This window comes from Podarcis muralis, chromosome 3 (assembly GCF_964188315.1).
Source record: "Podarcis muralis chromosome 3, rPodMur119.hap1.1, whole genome shotgun sequence".
NCBI lineage: Eukaryota > Metazoa > Chordata > Lepidosauria > Squamata > Lacertidae > Podarcis > Podarcis muralis.
The window spans coordinates 108483473-108504825 of record NC_135657.1 but is presented as its reverse complement, the minus strand read 5'-3'; the positions used below and the strand labels follow the sequence as shown (position 1 = coordinate 108504825).

Genomic DNA, 21353 nt, shown 5'->3' with positions numbered 1-21353 from the left:
GACAGTGATGTTTTACATTTATGGTTAATCAGATTTGCTTGCGAGAGTTTAGAACTCAGACTATTGCATTCTTTGTTGTTGTTTTTTTAAAATCTCCCACCTAGCTTTTTATCCATTTATTCTTGACATTCTCAAATATTCTTCTGAGCCAGTCTGAGGAAATTGTACCTATGAGGGTGCAAGATTAACAACAACAGAAAATGTATACCATTTCTGAAAAGGAATAATTTTCAGCTTTGTTCAAAGCAAAAGAGCTTGGGATAATGTGTGTAACATCTCCGACGTGGGTGGGGGGTTTCGACACAGACTCATGATGTAGCACAATTACAAATAATTATAGCTGTGAATTTATTTAATCAATCAATTTCAGTGGTGGCGCACAGGGAGGACAAAGCATAGAGCTCTTAAACAGCTCTCCGTTGCTAGTTTTACCGCTGGCTGGCAGCCAGGAGTTCCCTGATCCATGTTAGTTAAATGCACATTAATCTGAATTTGGCAGTGTAATCAAGGATCCAACTGAACTGTGAAATTGAATTCTGCAGTGGAACATCATTTGACCATTTTATGCTAAGACTGGAGGGTGGGGCGGAGGGGAGAAAGGGAGTTCGCCGCAGCATCAATTTGTCACTGTAGGCTGCTGCATGGCGCCACAGTGTTTGTGAGTAGGGTGTACTCAATGGAGGAAGATAGATTTAATGCAGAGATTAGCGTCTGGCAAACTCTCGTGTCCGGCGGACTCGCTCGTCTTTTAATCTCACAGCAAGCTTTGATGGAAAGAAGGCTTCCTGCAAGCTCAGAAGGCGTATCTGAAGTGTAGAGTTGCTAGGCTTCTCTTTCTCAAAGAAGAGCGCTTCCAAAGGCTCCAAAAACTGCTGACTATTCACCAAGTGCGGAACCGCCAACTGCGTTTTAGAGCTGCAAATTTCAGAGATATAAATGAGCTGGGTGCAGGCAACAGACACGTGTATTGGCAAGCTGCTTTAATGAGCTCGCTGTATCTCGCAAAATGACAAAGGAGTCCATGTTTGCTGGGGATTGGGTCAGCACCATGCTTAACATGGGAGGCTGACTGCTAATAATTTAAGTGCATGGATGGCTGCTTCTCTGACTCTTCCTCTAGTGCAAGACCTCTCAGTTTCAGTTTTATTTGTACAAGTGGAGCGGTGGCTTGCATTCATAAGGAAAGCCTCTCTGGAAGAGGTCGAGCCTATTCCATATTCTGTTGCCAACGCTGATGAGCATCTCAAAAAACCCTAGGTATGGAGGGAAATAATGGCATTTGTCCGTCACTTTGGTTGAAGGGACCAATTGCTCTTTTGGGTGGTAGACCTTTCTAAAGATCTCTGGTTCATTAGAAGGCCTGCTCTCTGTTTTTTTCTGAGTGTCTGAGGCTATACCTTTTCAAACTTTTCTCAGATCATGACAACTGAAAGTTTGAAAGCCAAAAATGAAGGAAACTTGGCTGCAACCAAGCATGCATTGAAGACACCCATCCCTGGACTACTACAAAACCAGATGTAAAGTTGATATCCTACCAAGGTAGCATTGGTTCCTGTAACTTCAATGTGAGAATCTGGGCTGGGCACAACTTTGTAATGCGAAAGCTGTTATATTTATATATATTTGTTTACAACCATATCCCACTGTCCTTCCATGATGGAATTCAAGCCAGAAGGGTTCCCATCTGGCCTCCCATCCAGGTAGTGACCGGACACAGATCTGCTTAGCTTCTACAAGGTTCTCTTTCATGTGACTTTAGACCACATCTTGAGAGGCTTTGCTGTGTTTGCTTTTTAATTATGTGAAGAGCTATAGCAGTTGCCTTCTCTCTTTCTTTCAGATCACTGAAATTAATTGTGTCTATCTGCCAGTCCTCTCCCACCTTTTAAATTAATGGTTACAGGTTCTCTCCATGAGAAAGCTCTTGACAAATATCCAGCAAATTATTGAGAAGAGGTTGGTTGGTAATTATTCTGCCCCCTCTTCTTCTTGTCTTTTGATAATGATGTGGACAGCTCACATGTTAGATAGAGTCTAATTACCTTTCCATGTTAGTGATTTGAAATTTACTTTAATGAATTGAATCAGCGTTATCATTTTTTTTAAAGGCATGGCCGACTACAAGAGACAGGTTTAAGGAAAAAAGAAAAACAAAACAAGCTTTTGTAAAAATGCACTCATGCTTATATTTTACACACACTTATGAGTCAAGGTGCTCCATTATTATTATTATTATTGCTTTCTGTGACATGCATAACAAAAGATAAACTTGACACACCTTAATTCTAATCAGGTCTAAGCATAGAGATCCACAGCATTGCAAAATCCAGAGTGTGGCATGCACTATACGTATTGTTTCATTGCATACTTCTTTTTGACATTTATATTTTAATTAATCTCCCAAAGGAAATTCTTTGAATGACCGAAGAAAATGGAAAGAGGTGGAGGGAAGGGAATCTGATTGTTCAGGTCCAGGTCAGCAGAGCAGATTAAGTTCTGACAAGAAATCCATCAAAAGCACAGCACTGAAACGGAACATGCTGCTGGAGCGGCAGCTGTGCTGCCTATTCTCTGTGTAAGGCAAGCAAGGCTGTTCTCCCTTTGGCACAAAGGGCCTTTCAGTTGCTAGGAGGTGGATATCCCTCCTGCTTAAAAAACTCATTTCACTTTTTTCTGGGGAGGGGGGCGAAAGTGAAATAGAAGGTACAGGATGAGAATGCAACATCAGAAGCAACAAGAAACAACCATTTTGTACACTTCGAAAGAGCAAGGTGTAAGAGATTGCTGGGGGTGGGTGGGGAGTGAGCCATCTGATTCGAATGCAATCGAAAGTGCTGATCCAGAAATCCAGCCTCTGTGGGTACGTAGGTGGATAACTGCATCTCTGCAGAATAGCAGAGGAAAACAGACAATGGACATCCCCACCCTGACATGTTCAATTAAATAAAATGAAGTGCAGCTCTCCCACCCCATGTAGCTGATTCACTGAAATGAAGACTAACTCAGTGGGCAGTTCAGGCATGTGATGAAATGTGTCACATAGCCTGCCCTCCCCTGGATTCGCCATGGGGCCAAACTGAAATGCAGAACAGGTTCAGAATGCCAACTTGGAATGAATGGGAGAATGTGCCGACAAGCACAAAGAACAATAAACTTGTGGGATTTCCTGTTACAAGATGCGGTAGTGACAGCTATTGGCTCAGATGGCTTTGCAGGGAAATTAGACAAAGTAGGATACCCAAATGGAAGTTGGAGCCTTAGAGGCAGTATATCTGTGAATGTGGGTTTGGGGTTTTTCGGAGGGGAGGCACAGTAATTCTGTGTCCAGGGCAGCTGTCTACCAGCTCCATCTGGTATGCAGGCTGAGACCCTACCTGCCCGCAGGCTGTCTTGCCAGATTGGTGCATGCTCTGGTTATCTCCTGCTTGGACTACTGTAATGCGCTCTATGTGGGGCTACCTTTGAAGGTGACTTGGAAACTTCAACTAATCCTGAATGCGGCAGATAGACTGCTGACTGGGAGAGTTTGCTGGGACCATATAACACCAGTCCTGAAAAACCTACATTGGCTCCCAGTATGTTTCCGAGCACAATTCAAAGTGTTGGTGCTGACCTTTAAAGCCCTAAATGGCCTCGGCCCAGTGTATCTGAAGGAGTGTCTCCATCCCCATTGTTCAGCCCAGACACTGAGGTCCAGAGCCAAGGGCCGGCTGGTGGTTCCCTCACTGTGAGAAATGAAGTTACAGGGAACCAGGCAGAGGGCCTTCTCGGTAGTGGCACCCGCCCTGTGGAACGCCCTCCCATCAGATGTCAAGGAAATAAACAACTATCTGACTTTTAGAAGACATCTGAAGGCAGCCCTGTTTAGGGAAGTTTTTAATGTTTGATGTCTTATTGTGGTTTTAATATTCTGTTGGGAGCCACCCAGAGTGACTGGGGAAACCCAGTCAGTTTGGCGGGGTATAAATAATAAATTATTATTATTATATTACAGCATGGGAGGGGAGTTGTCTTCATGCCCAGATTTCTGAGCTTCCTGAAGATGCCTGGTTGGCTTCCATTGGGAACAGGATACTGGATTAGATGGGGATTGATGCATCAGGGTTCCTTTTATGCATTTATGGGTAGAGTCAGCTCATATTGTACAGTTCTAAAAGGCTCAGTTAAACTAGCTCTTACTCTGGAATAAGCCTACAGAGTTCACCAGGATTGTGCTGGGGGCAACGGCATATATTGCTGCAAAAGTCTTCTCCGTAGCAAAGACTTTAACTATTTGCTTGTATCAAATGACGCTCAACCACATATGTAGCAATAGCAGCCAGGTATGGATTTGCTATTCCATAAGGCTTGCTTGTGTCTGTGCATTTAGGCTATAGTGTTCCATGCACATGCTCAGGCACTTGGCAAGGAGAGATATTCAGTCTAGAAGTAGGAAATGGTTAACATTTTGGAAGGATGATATTGATGTCACTGAAAAATGTCAAGGGAGCTTTACAGAAGAAGGGGCAAAATTTAGATACCCCCATCTCCAGAGGTAATTCAAAAAACAACCCTTAACTAATAATGATGGGGAGCCAAATAATCTATGTCATTAATTGATTTTTAGACCATCACCATTTCCCCCCAGGAAGACATCTGTTGTTCTTTTTCCCTTATGCAAAAACACTATTTGTTTTGGAAACCATAGACAGATGAAACGGGCACCGCAATCCTATATCTGCTGACCAGGAAGTAAGTTCCATTGCACTCAACGGGTCTTTACTTCTCCATAGTCATGTATAGAATGGCACTGTGAACCAGAAGCATCATTTTAACATGGAGCACTCAGATATGAGAGGTATTTTTGAGAAGATGTGCTCAAATCCTCATGGGAAAAGGCTTCAGACGATGCCTTGTGTGGAGGCACCAGGTTGCCCCCAAGACTGAGTGGGCCAGCTGCGTGTTGCGCCTGCATGACGTCACATCGTCTGGAGGAGCCGGCCACTGAACTGACAACATGTGATCCATGTGACATCATGCACACACAATAAGGGGCCCCTTTCCAACAAACATTGAGGAGGGCGAAGACACATTGGCCCACTAGAGTTGGGGCACCTGGCTTCATGAGAATCATGGCGTTGCTCGCAGGAGAAGCTATCAAGCATCTACAGGAGCGATGGGGAACCTTTAGCCCTTCAGATGTTGTTGGAACGCAACTCACATCAGCCACAGCCAGCAGGCCCAATGGTCAGTGATGGTGCATATTGTAGTCCAACGACATCCTTGATCTATAGGCCATTCTAGACACTGCATTGAATGTGTAGGTGCCGCCCCAAACAGCAACCACCCACTGACTCCCTCCTCTTTAACATATTGGAGAACTTACCTATTGGAGATCTACATCACTGGATTTCGCTTGTTTGCGGTGTAGTTACTAATGACATAGAGTTAGGACCCACAACAGGCAAATTCTATTTAATGTAATGGGAAGTGGGGTGGGACAGATAAACATTTGGCTATTATTATTATCATTATTTTGCAGCTGTGCATTTAAGTGTCATGTATAGGGATGCCACAGCAATTGGACCGCCCTCATTTTTGCTATTTGTCTGACTGTCCTGAAATGCAACTTATTTCCACTGCTGTCTGGTTTACTATCTGCCAGGAAAACAGATGACGATCGGCTGCCTGGGCAACTTCTTCTGCATGGTGGCGGTCAGTGGGGGTGGGCAGGGAGCAGTAGCTGGGTATGGAAACTCTTGTACCAGCTAGCCAAAAATGTAGAGATCATTATGGGATGCATACTTAGACTCCCATCCAGATGCACCTCCTATTGGAAGAAATGAAGTGAACACCCATATTTGGATACACATGGGGTAGCTGCTGGAGGGACACCTAAAAGCACAGATATCTGAGGCTCTCTTCAATTAGTTCTGATATTATGAAGCAGATAGGTGGAATAATTTTTTTTGGCAAAAAATGGATTGGTTTTGAACATCTCTAGTAGTATCTGTTGGCCAAAAAACAAACAAACAAACAAACAAACAAACAAACAAACCTATCACTGAACTACACAGCTTGATTTAGTGCCAGTACCAATTTTTAGAAGTAGCACTGGAGTTCCAATTGAACCATAAAAAATGAGAAAACTTCATACATATTCAGAGGCCTATGTGCAAGAACCTTTCGTCTCCCTGGGAAGAAACCAGGTCTTCTGTAGAACCCACAGGGATACTGGGGCTAAAATCAGATTGCAAAATAAGTGTTCAACTCCAAATACTGAAATGACCACAATGTCGAAAAGGTTGACCTGTAAAAGTTTACCTTTGGAATGCCTGCTGCGGTTTCTGATAATCGAGGGTAGGTATATGAGCTATACGAATGGCCTTGCTGATGGGACTTAAAAGCACTTGCTCCATAGGGCATGATTGGCTCTTGGAGACCAGAGCCTGACCTGGACCTCTGTCTCATGGCAGGTTGAGGGCTTGTCTGGTTTACATAGGACGACTTTGGCCTTTTGTCATAATCATCCTTGGCCCAGTCGCTGTCACTGTACTCTAGTCTCTCTCCTGAGCAATGACTGTGAATGGAAGTCCTAGAAGGAGTGAAATGAAAAGGTTCTTTATAATCCAGGGACGATCCGCTAGGAGCCCTCTGATATTCCAGCTTCAAGCCACCATACTCATTCAGTTTGCTTTTCGTTTCCATGTGAGCATGATAATCTGGCAAGAACCTAGAGATATCAGACTTCAGGGGCTTAGCTTCCGAAAAATACATTTCGCTGGCTTTCACTTTCGCCATGTGCCCATTTTGCTTGGCAGCGCAGCTGCCCCGGGAATATCTGTCCAACTCTTCCCCATGAATGCTCTTGTCTCTGTACTTTTCGGCAAGGAAGTCCGTAGCGGTCTCCGACTCGCTCGAATACTGAGAATACGTGATGTAGCCATTTTCCTGCTGGTGAATTTCGATGTGATTGGCGTGTCCCAGGCGAGGGGTGGGAGGGCTCTCCTTCCGGAGCGAGTTGGAACGTGTCACAGAGATATTGTCGAATTCTTCGAGCAATCCATTGATTGAAGTATCCTTGCAAGGTTTATTTCCTCTAACGATGGTCTGGGAACAGAAGATAGCTTTTGATTAAAGACCGTCTTAGATTTCATGTTACTGTGATAAAACTATTGAGCAGAGCAATTTCAACAATGCGGCGGGGGACAGGCTGATAGCCTGCCATGTCCCTCCATCAAATGAAACATTTTAGGACAAAAAAAAATGTCATTTCCTCCTAAAGATGCATTATTGCATACTGTTGAAAACTCCATATACAAGTAGAGACTATTATAATAAATTGTTACTTGATGCCAGTCTGTACCAGTGCCAGGCAACGCTAACAACTAGTTTGCCAGCATACAACTGAATGAAAAGAAATCACTCCTCAGTTTAGATTTACTTATACAAGTGGATATGGAGCACAGGATGTCCGCTTATTATTGGGCACTTTATTCTTCCCTAAAAAGAACACTTAAGGTAACACTACCAAGGCATTGTGAGGCAGAAGGAAGAAAAGGGACAAGATATACAAGGGATACTTTTCTTTTTGGCTCTGAACAGCTTTCATGGCATCTCAAACTGCGCTTTAATAATCTGCTCGCTTCTTAACAGGGCCAGAAGCCCGGAAATAGCTAGAGTGCCATCCTGTCAGGGACTGGACTGAGGGGGAATGGTGAAGACTGTCCCCCTCTCCTGCACTTCCCAGAGAAGAGGGAGACAGCATAGATTTAGAACAGTGGTTTGCAGAAGGTTCAGAGGCTGCAGAGGGGAGAAGCTGGGAAATAATGGGAGAGGAGGAAGAAGAAGTGAGAGGTGAGAGACAGCTAACAGATTCTGTGTCTTTGGAAAGCATGCCAGACCCTCCCTCTCCCAGCTCCTGGCGGGCTTTGAGTAGGAGAACAGAAATCTCAGAGGCAGAAAACACAGATTAACTGATGTAGGAATGATGTATAATAGGAGAGATGGAGGGTGCGGGACTTTATTCGAAGCAACGCCATTGTCTGAGAGAAGACATCCTACGTCTCCTTCTGTGAATATTGAATAAATTACATTGGTAAGAACGTCTTGTTTTCCCATTTCTGGCAGCCAGCTGTGAGGGAAGGGGATCGGATTCCTGGAAGCCTGACACATACCCCACAAGCGTCCTGATTTTCCAGGGACAGTCCGAGAATTATGAAAGCCACCCTGGTTTCTGATTTGTCCCTGTTTCCCCCACCAGTGCTGCTGCTGCCAAGCTTGGGGAGGAGGATAAGCCGCCACTTGTCTTGAGTGGTGGCAGTGAAGGAGCATCCCATTACCTCTCCATGGCTGCAGCAGCCAGCCTCCTCCCTTGGCCAGTTCATAACAGCAGCTGGAGAGGGGTCGAGGAGGAAGAGAGGGTGCTGCCGCCACCGGGGCCCATCCCCACGGCTCTGAGGGGCAAGCAGAGGGCCGGGCTTGCACTGGTTTCTGTCTGCAATTACAAGCTGATGTTGCTGTTTTGTGGCTTTTGATACTGAAACCATAGGGTCGAACGAGGTGCGGCAGATGTGCTCCCCTTTGACTTTGAAGCCATTCAGTAATGTGACTGTCTTTCAATTGACAGCCCATTCATATTTAATTACCACATCATAAAACAGCACGATTGGCAATGAAATGCTTTATAATTTAATGCAAGACTGAAGCACCCAAGGGAAACCCACTTCCCCTGTGTCAACATGTTGCTCATATACAAGGGCCGATTTAATATTCTCCCTGTGTTTAGGCTTCAAGGCAGAGGAGATTCTTCTCTCTCTCTCTCTCTCTCTCTCTCTCTCTCCTTGCTCTCCCTCCCTCCCTCCCTCCCTCCCTCCCTTATTTTGTCTGTGCTTGTAGATTCTCTCTGCTTCTCTGAGCAGAGAGGAGGACCCTATGGAGGCAGGAGGTTGTTCTGCATACAAAATGATTTATTCCCCTTCCTCCACCTGAAACAGCTCTTTTTCATTTGTGCCTTATCTGGGGTTGTTCACCCCACACACCGCCTCCTGGAGGAATTCTGAAGACACCTTCGCTTACTTGGCCCTGAATCCTGATGGAAATCCATGTGTTGAAGAGAAAGCTACTCCTTGCCATAGGAAAAGAGATGGGGGCAGGGAAGGGTGTGATTTGCACAGAGACTGCGGCTTTGTAAAGGCCTCCTGTAGCTGACATGGGCAGTGGGTGACACTGGTTCATCATCATCATCATCACCACCTGTGCTTTTATTCAGTTGGAACTGAGAGAAATCACGGAATGCAGTTTCTTGAAGATGGACTTCTGGCAAGCGATGGGCTGCACCTCACAACGGTTGGGAGGAATGTTTTTGCAAAAAATCTCAGAAACCTCATCAGGAGGGCTTTAAACTGACTAATGTGGGGGAGGGAGACAGTGCTCCTGAAGGTAGGAGTCTATCAATTGATGAAGATGATCATCCAAATGTCATACACCGAATGGAGCAAAGAGCATGCAGACCTAGTGGTGGGAGGAGAAAATCCTTAAATAAGAGACACGGGGGAATGATTAATGGACTTCAATGTCTGTACACTAATGCGCAAAGCATGGGAAATAAACAAGATGAGCTTGAGCTCCTGGTACAGCAAACTAAATATGACATAATAGGAATCACTGAAACCTGGTGGGATAAATCCCACGATTGGAATGTAATAATGGAGGGATACAATCTATTTCAAAGAAACAGACCAGACAAGAAAGGAGGAGGAGTGGCGTTATATGTCAGGGATGTGTATACCTGTGAAGAGATCCAAGATTTAGAACCTCAAAGCCAAAGTGAGAGCATTTGGGTCAAAATTAAGGGAGAGAAGAATAACAGTGACCTCATTGTGGGAGTTTACTATAGATCCCCAAGCCAAACGGAGGACATAGATGATGCCTTCCTGGAACAGATGGCCAAGCATGCAAAAGGAAGGGAGATAGTAGTAATGGGGGACTTCAATTACCCGGATATTTGTTGGATGTCAAACTCAGCCAAGAGCATAAGGTCAAACAGATTCCTCACTGCCCTTGCAGACAACTTCATTGTCCAGAAAGTGGGAGAAGCAACAAGAGGAACAGCCATTTTAGATCTGGTCCTAACCAATGTTGATGACCTGGTTAGTGGGGTAGAAGTGGAAGGATCATTAGGCGCGAGTGATCATGCTCTTCTGAAGTTTACTATACAGCGGAAAGGAGCAGCCAAGCATACTAGGACTCAATTTCTCGACTTTAAGAAAGCCGACTTCATAAAGCTTAGGGAAGTGCTGGGTGAGATCCCATGGACAGTAATACTAAAAGGAAAGGGAGTTCAAGATGGCTGGGAGTTTGTTAAGAGGGAGATAGTAAAAGCACAACTTCAGGCAATACCAATGAGACGGAAACATGGAAGGTGCCTAAAGAAGCCAGGGTGGCTATCTAAAGAACTTTTAACTGAGTTAAGATTAAAAAAGGATGTGTACAAAAAATGGAAAAGGGGGGAAACCACCAAAGAGGAATTCAAACAAATAGCCAGCACGTGTAGACACAAAGTCAGAAAAGCTAAAGCACAAAATGAACTCAGGCTTGCTAGAGAGGTTAAAAGCAACAAAAAAGGCTTTTATGGGTATGTTCGTAGCAAAAGGAAGAACAAAGAAACCGTGGGGTCACTCAGAGGAGAAGATGGTGAAATGCAAACAGGGGACACAGAAAGGGCTGAACTCCTCAATGCCTTCTTTGCCTCAGTCTTCTCCGATAAAGAAAACAATGCCCGACCTGAAGAATTTGGAGCAAATGATTCAGCAGAGGAAACACAGCCCAGAATAACTAAGGAGATAGTACAAGAATACTTGGCTAGTCTAGATGTATTCAAGTCTCCAGGGCCAGATGAACTGCATCCAAGAGTATTAAAAGAACTGGCAGATGTGATTTCAGAACCACTGGCAGTCATCTTTGAGAATTCCTGGAGAACAGGCGAAGTCCCGGCAGACTGGAGGAGGGCAAATGTTGTCCCTATTTTCAAAAAGGGGAAAAGAGAGGACCCAAATAATTACCGCCCAGTCAGTCTGACATCAATACCAGGGAAGATTCTGGAGCAGATCATTAAGCAAACAGTCTGTGAGCACCTAGAAAGGAATGCTGTGATCACCAATAGTCAGCATGGATTTCTGAAAAATAAGTCATGTCAGACTAACCTGATCTCGTTTTTTGACAGAATTACAAGCCTGGTAGATGAAGGGAACGCAGTGGATGTAGTCTACCTTGATTTCAGCAAGGCATTTGACAAGGTGCCCCATGATATTCTTGTAAAGAAGCTGGTAAAATGCGGTCTTGACTATGCTACCACTCAGTGGATTTGTAACTGGCTGACTGACCGAACCCAAAGGGTGCTCATCAATGGTCCCTCTTCATCCTGGAGAAGAGTGACTAGTGGGGTGCCACAGGGTTCTGTCTTGGGCCCGGTCTTATTCAACATCTTTATCAACGACTTGGATGATGGACTCAAGGGCATCCTGATCAAATTTGCAGATGACACCAAACTGGGAGGGGTGGCTAACACCCAAGAGGACAGGATCACACTTCAAAACGACCTTGACAGATTAGAGAACTGGGCCAAAACAAACAAGATGAATTTTAACAGGGAGAAATGTAAAGTATTGCACTTGGGCAAAAAAAATGAGAGGCACAAATACAAGATGGGTGACACCTGGCTTGAGAGCAGTACATGTGAAAAGGATCTAGGAGTCTTGGTTGACCACAAACTTGACATGAGCCAACAGTGTGACGCGGCAGCTAAAAAAGCCAATGCAATTCTGGGCCTCATCAATAGGAGTATAGCATCTAGATCAAGGGAAGTAATAGTGCCACTGTATTCTGCTCTGGTCAGACCTCACCTGGAGTACTGTGTCCAGTTCTGGGCACCACAGTTCAAGAAGGACACTGACAAACTGGAACGTGTCCAGAGGAGGGCAACCAAAATGGTCAAAGGCCTGGAAATGATGCCTTATGAGGAACGGCTAAGGGAGCTGGGCATGTTTAGCCTGGAGAAGAGGAGGTTAAGGGGTGATATGATAGCCATGTTCAAATATATAAAAGGATGTCACGTAGAGGAGGGAGAAAGGTTGTTTTCTGCTGCTCCAGAGAAGCGGACACGGAGCAATGGATCCAAACTACAAGAAAGAAGATTCCACCTAAACATTAGGAAGAACTTCCTGACAGTAAGAGCTGTTCGACAGTGGAATTTGCTGCCAAGGAGTGTGGTGGAGTCTCCTTCTTTGGAGGTCTTTAAGCAGAGGCTTGACAACCATATGTCAGGAGTGCTCTGATGGTGTTTCCTGCTTGGCAGGGGGTTGGACTCGATGGCCCTTGTGGTCTCTTCCAACTCTATGATTCTATGATTCTATGATTCTATGATTCAATTCCAGCACCTCTCAGGTGGGTGCCATTGCCATTATAAGAGAACAAGTTCATGGTGAGTTCCAGCACCTCTTTTTCTAGAAAATTAGCACTGATAATAATAATAATAAAAATGTATTATTTGTACCCTACTGATCTGACTGGGTTGCCCTAGCCACTCTGGGCAGCTTCCAACTAATATAAAAGTATAATAAAACACCAAACAATTAAAACTTCCCTGTATAAGACTGCCTTCATATGTCTTCTAAAAGTTGTATAGTTATTTATCTCCTTGACATCTGATAGGAGGGTGTTCCGCAGGGTGGTAGTGTCCCACTACCGAGAAGGCCCTCTGTCTGGTTCCCTGTAACTTCACTTCTCTCCATGAGAGAACCACCAGAAGGCCCTCGGAGCTGGATCTCAGTGTCCGGGCAGAATGATGGGGGTAATAATAATAATAATAATAATAATAATAATAATAATAATAATAAATTTTATTTATATCCCGCCCTCCCCAGCCGAAGCTGGGCTCAGGGCGGCTAACAACAATCAAATAACCAAATAGTTGAATAATCACACATTCTAAAATATTTCATTATAAAAATTAATTAAAATCAAATTGATGGCAACCAAAATACTGTGCAGGTTGCCAGAGGAGGGAGTCAGGCTGCGCCCTGACCAAAGGCCTGGTGGAACAACTCTGTCTTGCAGGCCCTGCGGAAAGATGTCAGGTCCCGCAGGGCCCTAGTCTCTTGTGACAGAGCATTCCACCAGATTGGAGCCGCAGCCGAGAAGGCCCTGGCTCTAGTTGAGGCCAGCCTAACCTCTCTGAGGCCTGGGACCTTAAGGATGTTTTTATTTACAGATCGTAGGTTTCTCTGTGGGGCATACCAGGAGAGGCGGTCCCGTAGGTACGAGGGTCCTAGGCCGTATAGGGCTTTAAAGGTTAAAACCAGCACCTTAAACCTGATCCTATACTCCACCGGGAGCCAGTGCAGGTGGTATAGCACCGGGTGAATGTGATCTCGCAGCGAGGACCCCGTAAGGAGTCTCGCTGCGGCATTCTGTACCCGCTGGAGTTTCTGGGTCAGTCTCAAGGGCAGCCCCACGTAGAGCGAGTTACAATAATCCAGTCTGGAGGTGACCGTCGCATGGATCACAGTGGCTAGGTCAGGGCGAGAGAGATAAGGGGCCAACTGCTTAGCTTGGCGGAGATGAAAAAATGCCGCCTTAGTTATAGCTGTAATCTGCGCCTCCATAGAGAGGGAGGTATCGAAGATTACACCCAGACTCTTAACGGACGGTGCTGGCACCAATTGCACCCCCGCAAGAGATGGGAGTTGCCCCCTCAATCCCATATCGTCCCGCCCCAGCCAGAGGACCTCTGTCTTCGCAGGTAGAGACGCTTCTTCAGGTATATAGGGCTGAGGGCATTTAGGGCTTTAAAGATCATGCCAGGATCCAGCAGCTAGGAACCCTCTGTGTGAGCTTCAAAGGAGGGGCCCCTCATTTGTGGAATGATATCCCCAGGGAGGCACAAATTTTATTTACATATTTGGGAGCAATGACTTTTCTCTTAGCCCAGACTTTTGACTCTTAAACTTAGGGGCAAAACTGTGACCTCTTTTAATGGGGTCAGATTAGTTAATCCTGCCTTTTGATTATCTAGCTGTGTTCTTAGGGTTTTGTGGTTGTTTTTAGTTGTGTGTGTTTTTTTAAAAAAAGTTACTTTGGATCACTTTGTGAGAAAAGAAATCATCACCAACAACAGGCCCTTGCCTGCCTGATGGTCATATTTGTTGGATATTTGCAAACTGCATTACACAGGGCAGATGTTTTTAAAGAAAAATCAAGCCAGATTATGTTTTTGCTTTTTATATATAAAAAATCCCAAACCCATACAAAAGGATTCATTTGGGGCACAGTTGCTAATCTTCAGTGATTTCTCCTCCAAGAGGAAACCAAAGCTTGGTATCACTTGCCTGTGGGACTTCTTAACACTCAAGGATGTGGGGAAACTCAGTAGATTTATAGTCATAGAATGAGGGAAAGCAACATGGTAACTTCCAGATATCGTTGGACTCTATTCTCTACCAGCTCCAACCAATGTGGTCAATGGTCAGGGATGATGGGAAATGTAGTTCAAGAACACCTGGAGGGCCACCTCCTTCATAATAGTATAACATTCCAAAATATTGTTGCATGTTCCTCATACTGCTAAGCAGTGAGAAGTCCCAGGACAGTGCTATGTGAGAGTTCGGTTTCCTCTTTGGAGGACTGATCACCAGAGACATATGGAGAAGGAAAACTCTTGCTGTCTTACAGGATAACTTCTGCTGTCTTGCAGGATATCTTTGGGAGAGAAAAAGGCTCAGGAGTAAACCCTACACAGATCTGGAGTGGAGTCCCTAAGATGGTTGGATGGCGTCTGGTATGGCTCCTTCCTGCAACTCCTGCAGCCAAGCTGGTGCCAAACGTATCACTCTGCTTTCCATTGGATCACATCAGCATGGCCAAGAGGAGGGATCTGGTCATTTGGGCAGCCCAGGATCTCCGAACACACTGCTTGCTGGAGGTGAACTCCATTGTCTCCCCATTGCCAACAATACTAACCAGGCATAGTTGCAGGCAAGCAGCATATATTCTCCTAGGAGGTGAGCTAAACTGGTATCTCACATCAGACCTTACCTAAGAACTTAAGAAGAGTCTGATGGATCAGACCAAAGATCCATCTAGACCTTCACTTGCTCTCACGGTGGCCAACCAGATGTCCATGGGAAGCCCATTGTCAGGCTTCAGGGATTCCTACCCCTCCCATGGTGGCAGCAAAGAAGCAGATAAAACAAGAGGAGTTCTTACCAAGTAGTTTATTAAATATTCACTGCGAGAGACAAAGGAATGCGGTCTCTCTCTAGGTAATGGCGTTGCTCCAAGTAAAGTCCCACTCCCTCCACCTCTCCTATACTACGTCACCCCTGAACCAGCTGATCTGTGCTTTCTGTTCTACTACTCTCAATGCACGCCTGGTCCTAGGAGAGGAGTAGTGGTCAGGAATGCTTTCTAGAGACACTGAGTCTGTCAGCTGTTTCTCCCCTGGTGCTTCTCCTTCCTGCTACTCTCCCAATATTTTCCAGCTTCTCCCCTCTGAACTATGACCTTCTGCAAACCACTGCTCTAAATCTATACTGTCCTCCCCTTCTTGGGAAGGTGCAGGAAGAGGGGTGGTGGTGGTTCCTACCATTCCTCCTCAGTCCAGTCCCTGACACCCACAAGCCGAGCCTGATCACAACAGCACCATCCCCAATTGTGATTCCCAGCAAAAGGCTTGTGCTTTCAACATGCATTCATAGCCCACACACCCATTTTATCGTTTGTAACAATGAGTTGACCAGAGGTACAAGATGCTCTCAAGGAGTTTCAAAACAGGGGCAGGGGGCAGGACAAGAAGAGGGCATTCTCCCACATGGCATCCCTGTGCATAGCGAAGACGATAGCACGCACCGCCCCACCGTTTCAGCTCCTATTTGTTATCATACCTCTATCTCTGGCGAGTGCTAAACAGCATGCATTAATGCAAACCAGAACGCAGCTTGGGAGAAATCAATATCGCAACACTGAGTTATGCCACGCCTCTGTGCCATAGTGACTCTCATACATTAAAATCAATGAAAGGCAATCTCTTTGAGTTAAAGCCCACTTCTCCTTAAGAGCAGATATCCTCTGCTTTCCATTGCTTTCTGACGAGTTCCGGCATTTGTTCTGGCTGCCAGTGACAATAGCCATAATTCATGGTGTTATGTTAGCAGCCTGTTCTCTAGTGATAAGCTATAATGGATCTGCCTGCAAGAACAGCTGTCTCACCATGTTATAAAGAGGAGATGAAAAACAGCTCCTGTTTAAAAACCACTGTATTAACGCTGACTATAATGAAGTAGATGATTAACCGCTTTGCCCCAATAAGAACTTAAGTTAAGCAAATAATTCTATATTTTAGGTTCATGTTGAAGATGCATTCCCTCTTTTCCCTTAAAAAAACAGTGTATTTCTAAGTGTGCATTCAAAGGACAAGTACCAACTAAAATGGACAAACACATACACACATGCAACCATTCGTGGAAGATTCCTTTGACGAGCCTGGCCTAAACGCCCCCATGTATAAGACGCCCCCTATTTTTGGGGACTCCAATTCAAGAAAATGGGGGGGGGAGAGAGATGTATCCGTATATAAGACCCCCCCCCCATTTTTGACATTGTTTTTTAGGGGAAAAACCTAGTCTTATACACAGAAAAATACGGTAATTAATGTTCTCATATTAATTCATGAATATTTGAGGGGGAAAGAGGAGCTTTATACAGAGGGAAAGGCACTTACATCCTTAAAGATAAATTAAGTATAAACAACCAAGTCTGGCTTCAGAAAATAGTGAATGATAAACTCCCCAATCCGCCATTAATATAAATTGGCTATCACAAGCGGGTGCCAGGGTAATTGGGATGGTTTGAGTTCTGACGCTAACATTATAGTTTCTTTCTAGTAGACCATTAACTCAAACCCACATTCTGTCTGATTCTATCCAATTTTATTTCTGTTGATGGGTAGAGAGGGGGATTAGGGCTGAGTGAAAATGGCCTCCCAAAATTCTCCGTGCTGTCTGTAGGTGCTGAAACCAGGAGACAGTATTTTGCCAAATGTTCTCTCTGCCGGGAGATGGGAGTTCTCTGCAATGGGGATAAAAAAGAAAATTTCTGGAAAATTTCTCAGAAAACACTCTCCCGAGAAATTCCTCTTAAATACTGAATGGTGGATTGGTGGATATTGGTGGATGAAGAAAGCAATGGGCTAAGAGTGGAGGAACAGAAGGAGCAGGATAATCTTTGCCCACCTGGTGTCCATGGGTGGCACTGTGGTCTAAACCACTGGGCCTCTTGGGCTTGCTGATTGGAAGGTCGACAGTTCAAATCCCCGTGATGGAATGAGCTCCCGTTGCTCTGTCCCAGCTCCTGCCAACCTAGCAGTTCGGAAGCATGCCAGTGCAAGTAGATAAATAGGTACCACTGTGGTGGGAAGGTAAACAGTGTTTCCATGCACTCTGGTTTCCGTCACAGTGTTCCATTGCACCAGAAGCGGTTTAGTCATGCTGGCCACAGGACCCAGAAAGCTGTCTGTGGATAGACACTAGCTTCCTCGGCCTGAAAGTGAGATGAGTGCCACAACCTCATAGTCACCTTTGACTGGACATAAGTGTCCAGGCATCCTTTACCTTTACCTTTTACCCTTTCAGATGTTTTGGACTACAATTCCCATCCCCCACCAGTGCTTCCTTTAACACTATAAAAATAATATTTGACAATTGTGGCGTTTGCCTCCTGGGTGTGTGACATCATGCTGGGTCATAAGGAAAGGGTTAAATGAGTGTGAAGTGATTGGCCAGTGGGAACCCAAGGGGAGGAGTTAGAGTTGTTGAGGAGTCAGTCGGATGTTAGAGACGAGAGAGGGAGGATAAGTCTGTGGGTTGGGATAGTTTGATGTAAGAGAGTGAGAGAATCTGTTAAGAGGAGTCAGATAGACAGCTGGGATAATCAGTTAGAAGTTATTAGGAAGGTATAGGCTGGTAAAGAAACTAAGATTAAGAAACTGACAAGAAAAATTATCTGAAACCATAAACTTGTTAATGCTTATAAAATAAACTTGTTTATTTGGTTTAATGTTAACAACTATCTGGACTCCATGTGTATCTGAGAGAAACGGGTTGGTGGCAGCGGGGAAGCAATCATAGTGGTGGCACAGGGATCAAAAGACCATCAAATGTCCAGGGACCCTGTGTGATCGCCACAACAATATTAAAGCTGTTTCTACAGTTGCACCCAAAACTGATGAATGGTGAAACTGGGGAGGCCATTTCACTCCATACCGGCCCTCCATTGAGCACAGTGGGACTTTCTTCTGAGCAAACATGAATAGGATTGCATGATAAGTCTCCCTGATCCTTGAGTTGTGCACAGCCATGTTAATGCAATTGCTGCTACATCCACATCCCTTGTTAAAGAAGACTAGCACTAGACTAGCTGCCAATTTCAATCCCATATGCTAGCATTGCATATTAATCAAGCATATAGGTTTGCCCTGGCAGAGTTGGCTCCCCAAGCGGTTGAAAGACCCTTCGAATGGTGAGCAAGGCATCCCGATTCCTCTCTTCCTGAGAGACATAATAGCTTTGTATCTGGGCATAATCCCTGCTGCTGTTGCAGTCATACCAACCCACACTTCTGCACATTGCAGAAACGTTGACGTGCTTATTATCTTTTCATGCCAGTGCAGCTGTATCGACTGCCTGATATTAACTAATAAAGATAATTTCTGTATTAGCTGTTGCAATGACTCAGAGAGTTCCTTCCTGGGCATTACAACAAGTGGTGTTCTCCTTATGGTCCAAACCTCTAATTTGTCCTGTGGCATATACATAAAAGGTAAAGGACCCCTGACAGCTAAGTCCAGTCGCGAACGACTCTGGGGTTGCGGCGCTCATCTCACTTTACTGGCCGAGGGAGTGACGCTTGTCCACAGACAGTTTTTCCAGGTCATGTGGCCAGCATGACGAAGCCACTTCTGGTGAAACCAGAGCAGCACACTGAAACACTGTTTACCTTCCTGCTGGAGCGGTACCTATTTATCTACTTGCACTTTGACATGCTTTCGAACTGCTAGGTTGCCAGGAGCTGGGACCGAGCAATGGGAGCTCACCCCGTCGCGGGGATTCGAACCGCCGACCTTCCAATCGGCAAGCCCTAGGCTCAGTGGTTTAGACCACAGTGCCACCTGCATATACATATATCCATGTTTAAGTAAACACCAGAGGAGACGAGCACAGCACTTTTTACCATGTAGGCAAGAGCAAGTTATAATAATGCACACACTGTATAAATAGTAAGTTATAAATCAGCATGGTAGCTGTATGCATTTTCCAGACAAGTGGGCTGCCTGCCTTTTCAGACCAACTTAGCATTCAAGACTAGAACCATTTAATGATTATTATATGCCGTCTGCATAATATCAGTTTCACACTACCCTGCTGGAGACACGGGGACCCACTAAGCACTATTTTACAGACCCCAACACTTGCACGTATTGTAACTTCCTGTACAGCTTTCCCCAGTTCTATTGCCAGAGATGGATAAAAAGGCATTTTAACTGCTGATGTATGAAGCAAACACCCTGCCTCCTTCCAGTCTAATTGCTCCCTGTATTTTCAGTTGGGAGGGGGGGCTCCAGATGTCCTTTTTATTGTGCTTTAGTGATGATTTCTGCCTCCCCTTCCCTAGAGGGTATAAAACCCATACCCTGCCTCCCCAGCTGGAGGAGTTTGCATTAGCATCATCCTTGGATTTCAAGGACGTCACCTCTGAAACCGTCGTCAAGCCATAATATTTTCAGTTCAGTCAGAGAGCCATTGTTTATGAAACTAGGAGGCTTTTCCTTGTAGGGGAACAAACTAAACTGAACTGCAGCCTGTTTAAACCCTCAGTGAACTCCAGATTGCTGCTGAAGCAACATCTGAGCTCTTCTTTCATAAGCTATTAAGCTAAGCTCCATTGAGAGCTGTCCAAGGTCCTGTCAGTGACTGAACCTCTGACTGGCCCAAGCTGGCTGTGATCACCACCTAGAACAGATGAATCTGCCTCTATTCTGGTTAAAAACCTCTTCTGTTGCCTCCCTTGTTCAAGGTCCCAAACGTATCAGGAGGCAGGTGGCAGAGAAGTACTCAGTCCCCAGCAGAGCATCTTTTGCTGCCAGCAGGCCAGAGAAGGACAAATCCCAGAATCTTTGCAGAGAAGATGTCTCCTTGAGGATTCTGGGACTTGTAGTACCAGCTTCCAAGTGGGAAAATATGCACCAGTGGAGATTGGGAGCAGCCTGCCTCCTGCTGCCTCAAGGAATGATCTTGGGGCAGGAAGACGCAGAAGGCATGTCATGGGGTATGATGAGAATTCAACTGGTGTGCTCAAAAAAATCTCCTGTCCCTTATGGAGGGAACAAGGGAGCAATCACACATCCCAATAAGCACCTGATGTGTTGCCTGTTCAAATCTTGGAATTTGCATACATCGGTTGCAATCTCAGATTATGAAGTGAGAAAGCAGTCCCTTAAGAAGGGTAATCACATGCAAATGACAACTTCATCACACTGGATTTATTTTAAACAAAACTCTCACCACATTTCTGTTTAAGCAGATGACGCCTTATCTGCATGCTGAAACACTTTCTGCTGCCACCTTGTGTTTGGTACTGAGAGTCCGCAATTAGCAAGGAAATATAGCAGTGACTCTTATTCCTTTCTTTACAGGAGCGACAATTTAACCAAGTGCCCCAACGGTGAAATGAAATCATCTCAGACATTTTGGAAAGTTTCAAATCTAACAAGATTAAAAAATTGACTTTCAGAAAACGGTCTTGTGTTCATCAGGAAGAGTCGAAGTATGCAACTGCCGGCTCTCTCCTGCCTGACTAACATCAAAGCCTCCCTGTTCTTGGCTGCTTTCTGCAGTTGGCTGCAAACCTTTGCTTTGAGCTGGCTCATTCCTGACACCTAGTCTGCTGTTTTGTAGCAAAGCAACAGTGACAGCAACACTGATTCATGTATCTGGATAGCTCAGTTGGTTAGAGCGTGGTGCTGATAATGCTAAGCTTGCAGTTTGATTTTAGCATGGGACAGCTGCATATTCCTGCTTTTGCAGGGCGTTGGACCAGATGATCCACAGAGTCCCTTCCAATTCTATGATACCTTAAAATGAAGAGTGACAGCCAACTGTGTTATTTGAGTCTACTGATTTCAATGGGTCTTCTCTGAGTAAGACAACTGTTGGCTATCACCCTCATAGATTTACTGCGGCATACAGTGGTACCTCAGGTTACAGAAGCTTCAGGTTACATACGCTTCAGGTTACACACTCCACTAACCCAGAAATAGTGCT

At 45.1% G+C, this 21353-nt stretch overlaps 1 protein-coding gene across 6 annotated transcripts in view; it reads right to left on the bottom strand.

The window, feature by feature from the left end:
- The window catches only part of PAK5 (p21 (RAC1) activated kinase 5), a 128769-nt gene that overhangs the window by 27325 nt on the left and 80091 nt on the right, over nt 1-21353 (bottom strand). For 5 of the 6 annotated variants that reach the window (XM_028722215.2, XM_028722218.2, XM_028722216.2 and 2 more), the window contains one exon: nt 6304-7089. The exons of the other annotated variant lie outside the window; for it this stretch is intronic. In XM_028722215.2, coding sequence (XP_028578048.1) covers nt 6304-7089 — 786 coding nt within the window. The remainder of the gene's footprint in view (nt 1-6303; nt 7090-21353) is intronic. 6 annotated transcript variants of the gene reach the window in all.